The sequence below is a fragment of the Ursus maritimus genome, unplaced genomic scaffold (genome assembly GCF_017311325.1).
Source record: "Ursus maritimus isolate PB19 unplaced genomic scaffold, ASM1731132v1 scaffold_9, whole genome shotgun sequence".
Taxonomy (NCBI): Eukaryota; Metazoa; Chordata; class Mammalia; order Carnivora; family Ursidae; genus Ursus; species Ursus maritimus.
Window position 1 is genome coordinate 42,850,533 of NW_024427107.1, and position 18,501 is coordinate 42,869,033.

The window sequence follows — 18,501 nt, forward strand, 5'->3', positions numbered from 1 at the left end:
TGGGATCATGACCCAAACCGAAGGTGGACACTTAACCGACTGAGCCACCCAGGCATCCCATAAATCAGACTATTAAATGAAAATAAAATTCTATATTGTTTAAACCTCTGTAAGTCTTTGTTAAAGCAGATTAATCTGTATCCTGATTGAAACACCCTACAATTTCAATTCCAATTATATTACATTTAGAATTTTTGCTTTTGGTGACTCATTGCTATTTCACATTCACTAGTTGTTGAAAGTAAGACAAGGAGCAATAAAACATTTAAAGAATTATACAAATTTCTGTACAAAGAAGGCTGATAACTTGGCTAAAATTGATGGGCATTGACATCATCTCATAGTTTAAAATGGTCATTTTATTGGCTGATTATGAAAGTCCATGTCCAGGGAACAAACCCTATTCTGAAAGTTATGCACAATGCTGTTTACTCATGAAGACAATGAACACAGGTTGTTAGGGGAGTGTACCGACACCTTTTACTTTTGGTGCAATTAGGGCAAAAGCTAGAAGAATGTGTTTTGATTCTTTGAGATAAACAATTTCCTGTTGCTAAATCTTCTTAGCAGCTGTAAACAAATTACTCTAATTCTATATTTAACAACCTGTTGAGTTTCAGTTGTACAGTTGGCTAAGAGTTATTGGTTCAGAAGAGGTAACCGACGTGTTCAAAAAGTTTCTGATATAAACTGAGGCTGTTGTAACTACCAGCAATTTCAGAAAGTAGATTGCTCTTCGATGCAAATTCCTACTCACAAATAACTCAGCTAGAGAACTAGGTGAGAAAGAACGCTATGAGTCATTTCTATTAGAATTATGCAGACAAGGAAGCAGTCAGGAAAAGAGGAATCATCTTAAAGAGCACTCAGGACTAGAAATTTTATTTCACTGTGATGCCCAGTATGACTATAATTCCTATTTCTATTGTGGCTACCACAAATAAAAGGCAGTAAAGGGAGAAGTAGTATTATTAAAAAGAGGAGAAGAAATGTGTGTTTCCAGTCTTTCTGATTCTCTTTGGGCTACCAAAATGGGGTGAGAGTGCTAAGTCAGAAAATAGAAGCCATAAATGTTGCTGGAAGAGAAAGGAATCACATGGCCTTCAGGGAAACCTTAGGGGACATCTGGGAGAAGCTACGAGAACTTTCAGTTTCACAAACTCTGAGCAAGTCCTAAGAGGCAGCTTATTTTAAAATGAGGATTCATAGTAATGAAATCTCTCAATGTCTTTATTTTCACTGATGGGATAATGATCACCATGTCACTTAATCACACGATGTCAGTCATCTATGATTCTTCCCTCCCCCTTATCCCATCTTCTTACTGTCACCACTTATTGTCACTCTTTGTCACCCTTTCACTTTAATTCCACCGCCATTAAGCTCAGGCACTTGGTATCAGCCCATGGAAACAGCTCCCTTCCACCCTACTCTCCAGTCACTATGCTCATTAATTCATTAGAGGAACATTTATACAAATAGGCACTGCAATAAGTGCGGGGTATCACAGTACACAAGTCACACAGTCTTCCTGCCCCCGCAGGGCTTATGTTCTAGCAAGGGAAGAGAGCAAATCACCTGTGTGATACCTTGTCCTCCAAGACTCTACAGAACAATCCCAGATCTCTTGTGTTATGGACTGAATGTTTGTATCCCCTCCCCCCCCACCCCACTCCAAATTCATATGTTGAAGCCTTTATTGCATTTGGAGATAGGGCCTTTAAGGAGGTAACTGAGGTTAAATGAGGTCATAAAGGTGACCACGATCCTGTAGAACTGGTGGCCTTATAAAAAGAAGAAGAGGGGCACTTAGCTGGCTCAGTTGGTGGAGCATGCAACTCTTGATCTCAGGGTCATGAGTTCAAGCCCCACACTGGGCATAGAGCTTACATTAAATGAGTAAATGAGTGAATGAGTGAATGAAAGAAAGAGAAAGAAAGAAAGAAAGAAAGAAAGAAAGAAAGAAAGAAAGAAAGAAAGAAAGAAAAGAAAGAAAGGGGAGGAAGAGACACCAGAGCTCTCTCTCCCTCCACGCACACACAGACAAAAGGTCGTGTGAAGACATAGGGAGAAGGCAGCCATCTAGAAGCCAAGAGAGAGCCCTGAAGACAAACCAACCCTGCCGGCACCTTGATCATAGGCCTCCAGTCACCAGAACTGTGAGGAAATTATTTCTGTTGTTTAAGCCCTCCAGTCTGTGGTATTCTTTCATGGCAGCCTGAGCTGACGAAAGACATCCTGTTACTCTCGTTCCCATCACACAGGAACTGCTCTCAAACTCCAGTCCTCAGCTCCAGTTACGTAAAATTCTCCAAAGACACCCCACTTCTCTATTCTAAACCTTTGTTCATGTAACTCCTCATCATCACTCTACCTCCTGTTCTTTTTATTATTATGTGATGTTAGTCACCATACAGTACATCATTAGTTTTTGATGTAGTGTTCCATGATTCATTGCTTGCTTATAACACCCAGTGCACCATGCAATACGTGCCCTCCTTACTACCCATCACCGGCCTATCCCAATCCCCCATCCCCCTCCCCTCTGAAGCCCTCAGTTTGTTTCCCAGAATCCATAGTCTCTTATGGTTCGTCTCCCCCTCTGATTTCCCCCCCTTCATGTTTCCCTTCCTTCTCCTAATGTCCTCCATGCTATTCCTTATGTTCCACAAATAAGTGAAACCATATGATAATTGTCTTTCTCTGCTTGACTTATTTCACTTAGTGTAATCTCCTCCAGTTCCGTCCATGTCTACCCGATTGTTTTAATAAAGACTTCATTATTTCTTAAGGCATAATTGTAGGCAAAGTTTGTTAATCTCTCTTTTAGTTCTTCCTGCCAGTGACTGGAGTCTATTTGGAAGAGGAGACCATAACTAAAGCACCAGTGGGGGTCTTCTTACTCTAATTGCCGACAAAACGCACATAGGGAACTAAAGAACCTCTAAAGGGCAGGAATCATAAAGGAATTGCTGGCTTGATAAATTCGCATACGTCCATCCCTTTCACAAACATAGATTTCATTCGATGCCAATAGAAGAGTAAGAAGCTGATAATTGTCTTGGCCAAACTAGATGTAACTATGAAATAGTATTTTAAAGTAATTAGGTATTCCGTATTACAGCTTTTTGTTTTTATTTTTCTAAGAAAATAATGCCATAACATATTTAATCTGAAAAAGATATGCCATTTATCAAAAACATTCTTTTTGGGGGAAGACGATAGATTTGTACTGAAGTGGTTGAAGTTCTCACATATATTCACAACATGACTCCTCAGGATTAGGAGGTCACAGCATGGACAAAAGGAATTTCTTCAAATAGCAACCATACTTCATATTTGCAATTCACTCGCACCACATTCTAAGCGTTAACAAATCGCGCACACGTGCGCACACACACACACAGACACACACACACACAATGACTTCAAATAAGTCATCAAATTGAGGACTTATTAGATGTAGTAAGGCCACATTGGAGTAATAAACTTACTAACTGCCAAAGTTTTTTGGTTTTGGTTTTTTTTAAATTATGATATCAGTTCCTTTGTGAGCTTTTGAGTATCTGAGGTTCCTCATTTACATAAACGCTTTGGTCTTTCCCAGAAAGCGCACCTGTGCCTTTCTTTTCTGCTCAGCCACCAGAATAGCTACTCATTCTTATGGACATGAGATCTCAAAGGAGGTTTGAGGTATTATTTTTTTTCTGTCTTCCAGCAGAGGCTACTTACCACTTCTAAAGAAGTTTTCCTTTAGGTAATAAACGTTTCGCAGGTTCAGAAATAAATCTTAAAATTTAACTGGAACTTTAGCAGCCACTGGTTATATTAATAAATGACATGGGCTGGCATATCTACAAATTGAGTACTAGCATTATCCAGCAAAGTGGGCCTCAATGAAATATAACACTTAAATAAATATTATAACTCTTAGGAAGCATTTCCCAAGAAGGTATTTTAAATTTAAATGACACTAACTAATATATATTACCCAGAAAATGATTATCGTCTTGGAAGAAATTTTTCTATGCATCAGTAATAAGCTTCTTTCCAATTTTTAAAAGGTGAATGAAAACTTCTTTTAGGAGGAAGGAAGGAAAGAATATCTCAGAGGACAGACCTTGGCTTCTCTGAAAATTCCTTCTGTGACCCCACTCATGTGTGAAGCCCAAACGTGTACCATATAAAATAGTTCCCATTGCTTCAGCTGTATTTGGTACAGAGACAATGAATGATTTTGTGTGATTCAGAGTGTGTGTCCATTCTTAGTCACTGTTCAGATTTCAAATGTCACCAAAACTCAATGGCTTCTCTGAGCCTAGAGACATGGCTGTGCCATTCCGCTTCTGTGATTTTTGAGGTTGTTAATATGACGCGGTGCACAACCATTCTGTAGGTTACGCTTCAACAAAACAAAACAAAACAAAACAAAAAAGAACTTATTTTATTCTGATTAAAAGGATAATATATGTTCCTATAAAGTACTCAAACAATTCTAAAGATTATACAGAAAAAAGTAAGAACAGGGCGCCTGAGTGGCTCAGTTAAGCATCTGCCTTCAGCTCAGGTCATGATCCCCAAGTCAGGCTCCCTGCCCAACAGGGAGACCACTTCTCCCTCTCTCTCTGCCCTTCCCCCTTCTCTCTTTCTCTTTCACTCATTCTCTCTCAAATAAATAAAATCATTTAAAAAAAAAAAAAGGAAGAAAGAAAGAACCACCTAAAAACTCTAGTTCCTAAATGTGACTGTGGTAAACTATTATAAAGATTTTGGGGACTATCTTTCTAGATGTCTTTCTATTCATGTATACACATATACACATTCTAAAATTCTAGTGAGCTAATAGTAAGCATGTTATTTTGTAACCTGATATTTTTTTCACTTAGCAGTGTGGCTTTACATATCAGTGGATAATTGATATGCATAGATATATGTCATATTTTTAATGGCTGCATAATATTCCTAAACTTGTATATGTCACAATGTATTCAAATAATCTTCTTTGGGTTTCTTCTAATTTTTTGAGAAAATAAACAACAAAGTAATGATTCTGTGATTTCACTTTTGTGTATCTGTCCAATTATTTCTTTTGGACAATTTGCTAGCAATGAACTTTGCCAGATCAAAAATATCCACCTTTTGAGCTTTTGATTTTTCTTAAATCTGTATTGCCAAATTGCCTTCAGGAAGTTTGTACTCTTACCAGCACTGTGTGAGAATGTTAGTTCCCCTGCAGCCTTGCAAACATGGAGTTTCGTCCATCTTTTCCAGCTCTGGCAATATAAGAAGTGCATTAGTTCTATTTCTGTGTAACAAATTATCATAAACTTAGCAACTTAAAACACATACATTGTTTCTCGGGGTCTGTGAATTGGGAGTTCGGGCTCAGTTTCACTGGGCCCTCTAAGTTCCCTTACAATTTTTGCTGCAGTCAAGGTGTGCGCCAGGGCTGGGGTCTCAGCTGAAGGTTCGGTTAAGGAAAGATTTGCTTCTACGTTCAATTACATGGTTGTTGGCAGGATTCAGTTCCTTTTGGGTTGTGAGTGAAGGCTGCAGTTTGCAGCTGACTATTGGCCAGAGGCTGCCCTCAGTTCCTTGCCATATGTGCCTCTCCAACATGGCGACTTGTTTCATCAAAACCATCAAGGGAGTAAGTTGGCTAGCCAGATGGAACTCAGAATCTTTTGTAATCTGATCATAGAAGTGACATACTGGGCAGCTCAGTCGGTTAAGTGTCTGACTCTTGATTTTGGCTCAGGTCATGATCTCAAGGTTGTAAGATTGAGCCCGGAGTCAAGCTCCATGCTGAGTTGGAGCCTGCTTGAAATTCTTCTCTCCCTCGCCCCCTTCTCTCTCTCTCTCTAAAAAAATAATAATAATAAAATAAATACAAAGGGGAAAAAAAGAAAAGAAAGAAAGAAATGACATTCCCTCAATGTTGAGGTAGTCTATTGGTTCTTAGAGGCAAGTTATTTAAGGAGATGGGATTATACAAAGCCATAAATACCAGAAGGCAGGCAGAGATCATTAGGGGTCATCTTGGAAAATGCCTACCACAGTCTACCCTCTGGTCCCCAATGATTCACATCACTTCCACATGCAAAACACATATCATCCTCTCCTAAGGCCCTCAAGAGTTTCATCCCTATATTATAGCATCTGCTCAAAGAACAGAATCTCATCATCTAAATCAGGTCCAGGTACAGATGAAGCTCCTTAAGTGTAGTTTTGTGAGGTATATCTCCTGGAGCACAGTTCTTTTTAATCTGGGGAAACTGTGAAAGAGATAAGTTTGTTTCCTTCCAGGCACCTAATGTACAGTGATGTGACAGGCAAAGAAAAACAGCTATCGGCATTCCCAATCAATGTGGGGGAAACGGTGGATACAAAGACAGCAGTGTCCAGAGCAATTCAGAAATACATCTCAGCAAATTCTGGACGTTCTTTGATTAGGCTTCAAGGTCTAATTCTCTGTGGTTCTTGGCTCCACCCTCCAGACTCTTGGTTCCATATTCTGAGTCTCTGTTCCTTTTCATGAAAGGTAGTATAAGTTTGCAGCTATGTACTTTTCTCACCCAGCCTCCTGCCAGTAGAATTTTGGAAGCCCAACACCTTCTTTTCATTTTCTACTCCTCTGTCCCATTCAGTCCAAAGTCACAGTGTTTTGGGTGATGTAATTTTCTCATAAACTTGGTGGGTCAACTATGAATTTCGCTGGGGTTGAGTCCATTGGACCAAAGCCAGTCCAAAATCTCTTCTGGGTAAGACCTTTTCTACTTCAGGCCTCAGGCCCCTGTTGCTTTTGCTGAGGAAAAAATGCTGTTAAACTTCCTAAAAGGCCTATGGGTTAATTGAGAGGCTTCTTAAAGCCTACCTTTAATCTCCCTCAAAGCTCCTTTGTGTGACTGAATAGTCTGATCCTTTGATCTTTCTGAGGTTTTTACAAAAGATTGTATAGTCACACTCCCAGCTTTTTCTCTACGCCACTTTCCCAGTCAGTGCTCAGAAGCCGTTCCTTCACTTTAGCATCTGTTTCCATCTGAAGAGGTTGAAAATTTTCCAAATCATCAAGTCCTGGCTTCTTTTGTTTCATAATTTTTCTCATTTCTCTCCTCTTGCATTTCACTATAAATATTAAGAAGAAACCCAGTGGCACTTTCTCAACACTTTTGCTTGAAAATTTTCCTGACTGTATATCTTAAGTTCATCACTCACAGGTCCTGCTTTCCACATAATTGCAGGACACATTTGGTTAAATTTTCTACCTTTACAAAACAAAGACGTCCCTTCCTCCAAAGATGTCCATTCCAAAAACATGTTGCTCATTTCCTGTTAAGCCTTACTGGCATTGTCTTTAAAGTCTGTATTTCTTGTCACAAACTAGTCAAAGCAATTGGGCTTTCTCTTTCATGCTCCTCATAATTTTTCTATCCTCTGACCCCTGCTTGGTTTCAAAGCCACTCCCACATTTTTAGGTATTTATTACAGCAAGACCACTCTACCAGGTACCCAAATACCACAATTAGTTATCTATTGCTACAAAACAATATTACCACAAATTTAATAACTTCAAACAATACCCATTTATTATCTCACAGTTTCAGTGACTCAGGAATATAAATGCAGCTTAACTGGCTGCTCTGCTCTGGTGTCCTTAGGAAGGTGTTGGCCAGGACTGGAGTCTTACCTGATGCTCAAACAGGGAAGATTCTGATTCCAAATTCATGTGGTTGTTAGCAGGTTTTAGTTCTTCCTGGTTTTTCAGACTGAGAGTCTTGCTTTCTTGCTGGCTGCTGGTAGGAGGCCACCCTCAGTTTCTTGCCCCATGGGAAGAGCTTCCTCAGGAAAGATCTCTTCACCAAACAAGCTAGCGAAGAGAAGGTAGTATCTTCTAGCAAGATGGCAGCACCATCTTATGCAATATAATCATCATGTATAAATGGTTATTGGGTTTTTATTCACATTAACACGAGTATGGGGGTGCCTGGGTGGCTTAGTCAGTTAAGTGTCTGACTCTTGATTTCAGCTCAGGTCATGATCTCAGGGTTGTGAGATCCAGCCCCTACTGGGCTCCATGCTGTGCATGGAGCCTGCTTAAGATTCTCTCTCTCTCTCTCTCCCTCTGCCTCCCAACCTCCCCACCACCCGGGATGCATTCACACGAGCACGCTCTTGATCTATCTCCCTAAAAAACAAACAAACAAAACCATGAGTATCAACTATTTTTTAAAAATATGTCCTGGGGGTGCCTGGGTGGCTTAGTTTGTTAAACATCCAACTCTTGGTTTTAGCTCAGGTCATGCATGATCTCATGGGTCCTGAGCTCAAACTCTGAGTTGGACTCTCCTCTCGGCAGGAAGTTGGCTTGAAAATTCTCTCCCCCTGCCCCTCCCCCTACTCGTGCTCATGCTCTCGCGTTCTCTCAAATAAATAAATAAATCTTTCTAAATAAATAAATAAGTCCTGAACATTGGCTATGTACTAGGCATTATACTAAGTACAGGGTGAAGTTCAATGATGAGCAAATTCAGACAGAGTTCCTGTTCTCATGGAAATTATAGTCAGAGGGAGAGAGAAAATAATTCTATGAATAAATGTGAAATTACAATTTTGACAAATACTATGAAAATTTGTGGTGCTGTGAAATATGTAACATGAGGAAGGGACCGGATCTGGGTGGTTGGGCACAGCCTGGGGGAGGATGTTTCATTTGAGATATAAAGAATGAGCAGGAATTAACCAGGGAAAGCCCAAGGAAGAGCAAATACAAGGGGCTTGGAAGAGCAGAAAGCATCAAGTGATTGAGGAATGAAAAGTGTGATTAGAGCAAAGAAACCAAGGGTTACCTTCAAATTCTCATCTGTCCTTTGGAGTCTACACCTATATATTCTCTTTCTTATTTGATTCATCTGGATATTTTGTAATCCTTAAGTCAATGCATACAAAACCATGCTACTGATTTTGACTTGCCAAGCTTAGTTCTTTCCAATATTCTTTAGTTTAGTGAATGGCACTGCCATCTGTCCAACTGGAAGTGAGAAACCTAGGAGTCATTCTTGACAATTCCATCGTCCTCAGTACCTCACCAAAATCTTAAGTACTTTCTCACTAGTTACAGCAGTGCTCACCATAATCCAGATATACCATATTTTCTCACGTCAAGCCTTTACTTTTGCTGGTCTCCATGCCTAGAAATTCATCTCCACCCCCTCTCTTCTCTTCTTAGCAACATCCTACTCATCCTTCAAGACTTAACCTAAACATACTGCATTGACATTCCGCTATCCCTGTGCAGAAACAATCTCTCCCTCCTCGGTGATACCAAACACTTTGTATTACACCTCATCATCCCTGTTACAGGTTGAGTTCTCTGGAAAACGGACTTTGAGATAGATCAGCATAAAAGGAAGTGTTCTTGGAAACAATGCCTGTGGAAGGGAGAGAAGGAAGTAGGACTGGGCAGAGGAAAAACTGAGCTGTGATGCAGTGCTAACAATCCTCACCCAAGCCTATGGAGTGCTCCAGGGCTGGGATTGTCCTTTAAAATCGTCCGGAGTTAGGACCAGGAGGCCAGGAGGCCAGGACTTTATACCCCCAGGCTGTTGAGTGACTGGATATGGACTATCCCTGGAAGGAGCTTCAATATATGAATTTGAAAGGGGGGACACAAACCTTCAGTCCATAACAGTATAGGAAGCTTCCATTCAAGTAAGCTCATCTTTGAGGACTGATGAAAGGAAGATGTAGACTTGGGTCTTCAAAATGTAGACTATTACCATTATAAACTCCTGGGCCACAGGAGGGTGATTTTATGATAAAGCAGGAAACTACAGTTGAGTGTCCCAAGACTTTGGAACTATGGTCAGGAAAGGGTTATCCTCGGAATAAATTAGTGAGCATTAGTAAATAATGAAATTATCTGCAGGGGTGCCTGGGTGGCTCAGTCATTGGGCGCCCTAACCCCCAATGTGACTGTAATTGGAGATAGGGCCTTTAAGGAAATAATTAAGGTTAAATGAAGTTATAGCTAGGGCTCTGATCTGATAGGATTAGTATCCTTATGAGACATGAGAGAGTTCAAAGGCTTTTTATCCACCTCTTGGGATACAGCAGGAAGGTGACCATCCATAAGCAGGAAGAGAGTCCTTACCAGAAACCGACCATGATGACACCTTGATCCTGGAATTCCAGACTCCAGAACTGTGAGAAAATAAATCTTTTGTTTTAGCTCCTTTTATTATGGCAGCCTGAGCAGACAAATACACATTCTAATCCCAAGAACCGATCACACAGTATACTGAAAAAGAGGAACAGCCAAAGGGTCAAAGCAATGGGAAGACAGCGCTCTACTCCGAGCTTGGACACTCTGACTCTAGGGTATGACAACTCTTTGAAGCCTTCCTTTCCTCGTCTATGAAATGAGAGACTTAAGTAGAACTTCTTCGGGCCCCTTCAAAACTTCCTAATTAAAAGGGTTGGATTACATATTGTGGGCTATGACTCAAGCAATTGCAATGCCAGGATTCTATCCTTAAGAAGTAATTATGGATAGTCACAAAGATTTAGTTATAAGCATGTTCATGACAGAATTGCAATCAAAGCAAACAAAAACAAAACCAGACAATAAACCCTGTAATCTAACCATCCAACAATAAAATATGTTAAATTACAGTAGAGCCAGACAATAAAATAAGTGAATATTTATTGTGTAAACCTATAGAAACTGCTTTTGTCAATAAACATCAAGGATGGGGCACCTGGGTGGCTCAGTCAGTTAAGCACCTGACTCTTGATCTCAGGTCAGGTCTTGATCTCAGGGTCGTGAGTTCAATCCCTAATTGGTTCCATACTGGGCATGGAGCCTACTTAAAAAAAATAAATAAATAAAGGATATAGTACTGAGAAACCTAGTTTTTTAAAATCATAGATTGGCAAAAATTTTGTTAGAAATTCCCTCAGTGGGGCACCTGGGTGGCTCAGTTGTTTAAGTGTCTGCCTTCTGCTCGGGTCATCATCCCCGGGTCCTAGGAGGGAGCCCCATATGGGGAGGTCCCAGCTCTCAGCGGGGAGCCTGCTTCTCTCTCCCCCCTCCCCCCCACGTGTGTGTGTGTGTGTGTGTGTGTGTGTGTGTGTACGCACGCACGTGAGCGCTCTCTCTAATAAATAAAGTCTTAACAAAGAAAAAAAAGAAGTTCCTTCAGTAAGCATGGTACATCCCACTCTTACAAGAATCTGAGCCATGCAGATCACTTTTTAAAAATTTCTTTGACCTGCTTTATTGAGGTGTAGCAACATAAACTATAATATTCCAAGTATACAACTTGAGAAGTTTTCACATACATATATAGGCATAAAACCATCACGACAATGAAGATAATGAACTTATCCACGACTCCCTGAGTTTCCTGGTACCCCTTTCTAATGCCTCCCTCCCACTTCTTGCTCCCACCCCTTTCCCCCAAATAACTCTTGATTTGCTGTCACTGTAGTTTGCATTTTCTAGTTCTATATAAGTGGAATAATACTGTATGTACTCTTTTTTTTTGCCTGGCCTCTTTCACTCAGCATAATTACACTGAGATTTGTCTATGTTGTTGCATGTATTTGTAATTCATTCCTTTTTGTTTCCGAGTGGCATTCCATTGAATGAGTCACTTTGATACTTAGAAAATCAGTCTATAGTTCCAGCTCACATGTTTCAGGTAAGAGGTTTCTGAAACATTCACATTTATCTTAATTTTGCCATTTCTGAGGAATTAGGATTCTGAATCTACTTGGGCCAGTCCGATAACTCCTTTGCTTAGAGTCTTTGGAAGCACTGACTCATTTAAGCTTTGCCCAAACTTCATTCTTCCATAAGTTAATAAACCCAACTTTGTAGCACCACAGGTGTCTTCCTGGTTTTAGATGGACTTTCTCAACTGACATGGATGTTCATGACCACATTAAGTGCAAAACAGTAAATAGCGTATGACCTTATTTCTGTTTTTAAAATATGAATACTTAGAAGGATGACTATACAGTTATATGTGAAAAGTGACGATATTTGTATTACTAAATACATTTTTAATATATATTTTGAGGGTTTTTTTAAAGGCATTTTTAGAGACAGTCACAGAAAAAAGAAAGGTGAAGTTATTTTACATAAACAATACTTGCTAGGCTGCCAAAGGAACAGGCACATCCTGCTACTATTATTGCATAATAGCTTAATTCATAAATCCCCAGGTGTTAACCTAGAACGGGCAGTTGAACTTCTTAGGAAAGTCATCATCTTTCCTGTCTTTGGAAACAAAATGTTAAAATGTGGGATTATAAATCTAACTTCATAAACATAAATGGAATTTGGAACCTCTTAGGGTTAAAGTACCGAACGTCATCTTCTAAGTTTTTGGCCTTGTAACTTAAATTGTCTTTAATTATAAGTCTATATAAAGATTAGCAAGAGTAGTAGTTCATTTTTACTATTTATTTACAAAACTCCCTTTCACCCATTAATCACAACATGCATTACAACAATACTACAAAGTAGGTCAAAATACTCCTTAATACATTTTTGGCATTAGGTGGTCTTTCTATTCTTTGAGAAAGTCTGTACAATTGACCCTTGAAAAACACACGGTTGAACTGCCTGGATCCCCTTACATATGAATTTCTTCCAATAAACAGTACAGTACTGTAAATGTATTTTCCTCAAGATTTTCTTAATTTTTCTCTAGTTTACCTTATTATAAGAATATAGTACACAATACATATAACATACAAAAATATGTGTTAGGTGACTGTTCATGTTCTTGGTAAGGCTTCCAGTCAACAGTAGACTATTAAAGTTTTGGGGAAGTCAAAAGTTATATTCCAGGAGTCAGGCCCCTAAACCCTGAGTTGTTCAAGGGTCAACAATATTTAGTCCACTTAAGACACTTGCTTACATGCTAGCTATTATTTAATGATTAAACAGCTTCCTTATAGCAAAGTGCAAAGAAACTGTAAGGGACCCCGCAAACATCATCTCTGTAATTAAAATCTGAAAAGGCAATTCATTTCTTCCTAACTCTACCCAGAGATGGTCAACACAGATTATAAAAATAGAATTTTTCAAACTTTTTGTGGTTTTGTATGAAAGCTTAAAAGAAAACACAAGGAGGAAGCTACCTCTACGCGTAAACACAGTCCAATGTGCTTCTCTTGTTATTTCTCGTTAAAGCTACAAATTAGTAGGAAAATAGTGCCGCCCACGGGCTTTGCAAGTTTTGAATTCTCGGGAACACCCAGAGCAGGAGTGAATGAGCGAAATTGATGCGAACCGCCCAAGCCAGGCCAGCGAATGATAGGCACGCGGTATGTTAGTTGGCCCTGAAGAGAAAGAGTTTGTGAATGAAACCTAGGGCTTGGAAGAGGAACGTCTGGCTTCACACTCAGTTAAGCCCACTCTGGAAGAATCTAACCCTGTGACGCACGGAGAAAAGGCTGATTTCACCCCAACACAACTCCCAGAAAAAGAATGGAGAAAACCTACACCTACTAGGGCGACTTTGACCTAGCCCCCCCCCCCCCGCTTTTACACTCTTCACCCTCTCCCCTCTCCCCCCACCCCTGACTTCCTCGAAAGCCCCTCCCCTGGACTCATTCAAAGCGCCACGTCTCCTAGCGCCGAGGCAGCAGCTACCCCGCGGAGGCTTCCTGCAGTTAACCCCTCCCAGACTCCCGCCCAAGGTCTGCGATCCCCAGACTCGGAACCTCCACTAGGCCAGAACGGTCACCGCCCACCGCAGGAGCCGCGCCCTCGACCCAGCGGCTCCCGCCCCGCCCCGCCCCGTGCCCACGTGACACCCACGTCCCGCCCATGGCGCCCACGTGACCCGCGGCCATCCCCGCGCGGCGTGGATCGCGGCCGGAGCCGCCATTGTTCCGCCAAGGGACGACAGTGGGGCCTGGCACTGGCGCCGAGACGCCGCTTAGCGGCCGCCACTGGAGACACTCCCTCCCGCCGCCCCCCTCCTCCTGGCGGCGGCGGAGTGAGGCTGACTAGGGGGAACTGGGAGCCCCCTCTCCTGGCGGCGGCAGCTGCCGATCCCCGGCTCCGGCGCGAGGGGCGGCCGCGATGCGCTCGGCCTGAGGCAGTCCGGCCCGGCCCTTCCTCGCCTCCCTTGACTCTTGTACCGCGTCTGTGCGCCCCAGCGTCATCCTGCGAGGCTCGCTGACGGAGGGAAGATGGCTGCACAGGGCTGGCAGGACGAGCTGGCCCGGCAGGCCGAGGAAGGATCGGCTCGGCTGCGGGAAATGCTTTCGGTTGGCCTAGGCTTTCTGCGCACCGAGCTGGGCCTCGACCTGGGGCTGGAGCCGAAGCGGTACCCGGGCTGGGTGATTCTGGTGGGCACCGCTGCGCTGGGGCTGCTGCTGCTCCTCCTGCTCTGCTACGGCTGGGCCGCGGCTTGCGCCGGCGCCCGGAAAAAGCGGAGGAGCCCGCCCCGCAAGCGGGAGGAGGCGGCGGCAGTGCCGGCCCCGGCCCCTGACGATCTAGCCCTGTTGAAGAATCTCAGGAGCGAGGAGAAGAAGAAGAACCGGAAGAAATTGCCGGAGAAGCCCAAAGTGAGTAGGGGTGGAGCGGCGGTAGAATAGGGGCCAGGGGCCGGCGCGGAAACCCTCGAGAGAGCGGGAGGCCGAGCCCCAGCCGCCCCAGCCGGGAATGGAAAAGGAAAAGAGTGAGGTTAGTCAAGAGCTGGGAGTCCGATCTCTCCAGGTGGAGGAGGTAATCCGTGGACATGTTACTTGGGGAACCGTGGAAACTCAGGAAGTGTAGGACGGGTGGGGAAGACTAGTTTCGAGGAAGGAAGTTAGACCGCGTGGGGTACGTTTAAATCAAAGCGCCCAGAGGTCAAGCCGTTTTCGGGAACCTTGACCGCCGGAATTACATACCAACCCTTCTTGAGGCCTACCGGGTAGGCTGCCTCTGTGGAGAGTAATGGGACCTTAAGGTGGTGTTGGGAAGTTGTGGAAAGACTGCGCCCGGAAGACAGATGTCTACTTCAAGTCACATTGAGACGGTAGCCAGTGGAGGAAATACGATGACCTAAAAAATCTGGGGCTTACAGAGGATTAAAGGTACCCAGGTCTAGACGCGCTTCCATTTTAGTTAGACTGTTTAAGGGAAATGGTTGCCCACTCTTATTCTTGTGAATGTGGCCAGTGGAGGCCTGAACAGGAGCAAGGCAAGAGGGAGTCGGTTGCCTAATAGACTTTGGGGTACATGGCCCCGTCATAGAAAACTAAGGCAAGTTCAGCGGTGTGCGAGGTTTTGAAATAGAGTAAAAGGGAATGACAGAGCAGAATGGTGCAGTCTGAAAGAGAGATTTAGGCAGCGATTTACCGGACCACGTGTGGAAATGCAGAGAGCATCACATCCATTTGATCATGTCTTTCTCTTTTATTTGTATTTTCCTTATTGCCGTTTTCCCATTATATCTTTTATAGTAATAATAAGTTTTGTTTTTTTAAATACAGTTGAGCAGAGTTTGGAGGGTGTGCAGAATTAGAAACCGCTACTCGCCTATTTTTACATATACACTGAATTAAGCTCTTTACCTTTCAGTACAGTAAAGTACATGTAACCAAGGCCATACTTTGTGAAATGCACTCTGGTCTGTGTTGGGCCGTGGGAGGTATACACATAGGAGTTAGTCAATCCTGGAGGCTAATGTAGGAGACAGACTCATAAATAATGCCTCTAGTGCATAGACAGGTGCTATAGGAGTGCAAGTGGTGTTAAGGAGGTTTGGAAGGTGGGAGACGAGTTCCATTGAAGGGATTTAGGAAAGTTACTGGGAGGAGTGGGATTTGAGTTCACACGAAAGCAATGAGAGTATTGTTGGTACCAGTATAAAGAAGAAGTCAGTGTTAGAGAAGTGACAGGTCACAGTTAGTGCATTATTAGGCCTAGATAAGTGATCACATTTTGTCTGCTGATTAAGTGGATATAAGATACATACAAAGTCTAGTAAAGGTACAACTTTGTCAGTATGAATTCTACCTTAAGTTAGAAGAGGAAATAGAACTGATTTGGAACATATATAATTAAATTTGTTGAACACATCAGAGGTTACCAGAAAGTAATATTATGGTGGACACATAATAACTTGGCTCCAAAATAAGCAAGGGTGATCTTGAAAAAAACACATACGTTAGTAAGCATAAACCCTGTGTGGATGAAGCAGGTCGTGGACGTTTCAGAGCCCTCTTTGGGATGTCTAGAATTTCAGATAGACTTGAGTCCAGAGACGGGTGCTCCAGGAGCCCATCCGAAGTGCATCATAACACTCAGATGACCCATCTGAAGGAGGAACAGACTCCTGTGAAGCTTGTACTGAAAAATACTCATCAGACTTAGAACTTACTGCTTCTCTTTTTCATTTTAGTTAAGGAATGGGGCACTGAGTGAATAAACGTAATATTAAGCTTTGGGGAGGGGAGAATGGGACCACTAATCGAAGGGTTGAACGTTAATTGAGTGAGAAAATATCTTTGCCTATTTCATGGTATCGAGGTGTTAGAGAAGTTGGCCAGCACTAACAAAATTCTAGCTTTCAAACTTTTTTGACTGCATCTTACAGTAAGAAACACATTTTACATTGCATTACCTGCCCCCTTTCTCTCCCCCAACACATATCAAACCATCCTGTTTGGTTTTCTTTAATGATGTTTGTGACCCATCAGATTGGCTTCACATTTCATTGTGTGGCGTGACCCACAGAAAAATACTGCTTTATGGTTCTAAGAAGTAAAAGCACCCATTTATGTAGTACTCAAATGCTTTGCACTGTGCTAAGTATTTACTTGGAGAAAAAAGCAGCATACTGCTCACAAATTGAAGGGAGTAAAAAGGAATACAATATTCATATGTCTCATTGTGAAGGGGATACAAAAGCAAAAGCTCAGTTGCTCCCCAGGGAGCTTTTTATTCCAGTTGTGGAAAAAGAGACACCAAAAAAATAATTAACTATGCAAACCCAGTATGGGCCCAGGAGGCCGTGAATGAGCTTATCACACTATCTGGCTTTGAATGTGGGTAGGAGCAAGGTGTAGTGGAAGAGGTTGAAGCAACGGGAAAGGCCCAGTAAAGGAAGACTTAACTGTCAGCCTGGCAGGAATGGGGACTAAACTTAGGTAAGGCATTTAACCTTGCTCTGTTTAGCTTGTCTTGTTTATAAATTGAGGATCTTTTTTTTTTAAGATTTTATTTATTTATTCGACAGAGATAGAGACAGCCAGCGAAAGAGGGAACACAAGCAGGGGGAGTGGGAGAGGAAGAAGCAGGCTCAGCGGAGGAGCCTGATGTGGGGCTCGATCCCACAACGCCGGGATCACTCCCTGAGCCGAAGGCAGACACTTAACCGCTGTGCCACCCAGGCGCCCCTATAAATTGAGGATCTTAATTGAGTTAAAATACTGCAAGATTCCTCAAAATGTTATCTCCGACTACTTGCAATAGAGTTACTTTGAATGCTTATTAAAATTTATAGATTCCTGAGCACCAGAAGAGATCTTATAAATTCAGAATCTCTGGAACTGAGTCCAGGGAATCTGCACTTTTTTAACGAGCTCCCTTGGTAAATCCTTGTTATTATTCAAAAAATCACTTGGTGGGTGTAGGACCATAAGATCCATAGAATAGGAGAGGTTTCTAAGTGGAGTCATGTTTAATCTTATAATCCACTTCTTCATTACTACATCATTCTGATATACTTTTTAGGATATACCTTACTCTGATCCAACTAAACTATTACAGGTTTGTGAAAGGATGTTACATATTTACTTAAATGTTTTATTTTCATCTTTTTATCCCATTGTTTTTAGTTCTCTGTTAAGTCATTTCAAATTTTGCAACTCAAGTTTTAAAAATTTGTTTCTAGGGACGCCTGGGTGGCGCAGTCGTTAAGCGTCTGCCTTCGGCTCAGGGCGTGATCCCAGCGTTCTGGGATCGAGCCCCACATCAGGCTCTTCTGCTATGAGCCTGCTTCTTCCTCTCCCACTCCCCCTGCTTGTGTTCCCTCTCTCGCTGGCAGTCTCTGTCAAATAAATAAATAAAATCTTTAAAAAAATAAATAAAATTAAAATTAAAATTTGCTTCTAGTAGCTTATTTTTATCTGTAGAGTAGGTGGTATTTAGCTCTTTAAAGTCTGCCCATAAGCACTTTTTGAAATGTTTATATCATTTTGGTTTTTATCCCCTAATAATATCCTGACATAGGTCTTTTAGGGTCTGAATTGCAGTTTGTTTCTCTATTAAAAGTGGAGGAGGTGGCACTTTTCTCTGAGCTTATTACTTGGCATTTTTGGAAATCATTGTTATATATTTTCTGTGACACCTAGTACAATGTGATATTAAATAGGCACTCAGTAAATATTTTTAATTTGACTTAATCTGAGCAGTGATTTAGATAGATGTGAGATCTCAGATAACTGGTCTTTAACAATCATTCCTTTGAATTTCAGCTGGAAGCCTAT

General features: G+C 41.9%; 1 protein-coding gene across 6 annotated transcripts in view; it reads left to right on the plus strand.

Moving 5' to 3' along the window:
* Positions 1-13,834: 13,834 nt before the first annotated feature.
* The window catches only part of MTDH (metadherin), a 55,572-nt gene continuing 50,905 nt past the window's right edge, over positions 13,835-18,501 (plus strand). For 3 of the 6 annotated variants that reach the window (XM_040625700.1, XM_040625704.1, XM_040625703.1), the window contains exon 1: positions 13,837-14,589. In XM_040625700.1, the coding sequence (XP_040481634.1) occupies positions 14,212-14,589 (378 nt within the window). In that variant the 5' untranslated portion in view covers positions 13,837-14,211. Of the gene's footprint in view, positions 14,590-18,501 lie in introns of all 6 variants that reach the window. The other 3 variants (XM_040625701.1, XM_040625705.1, XM_040625702.1) reach the window with 3 other exon arrangements.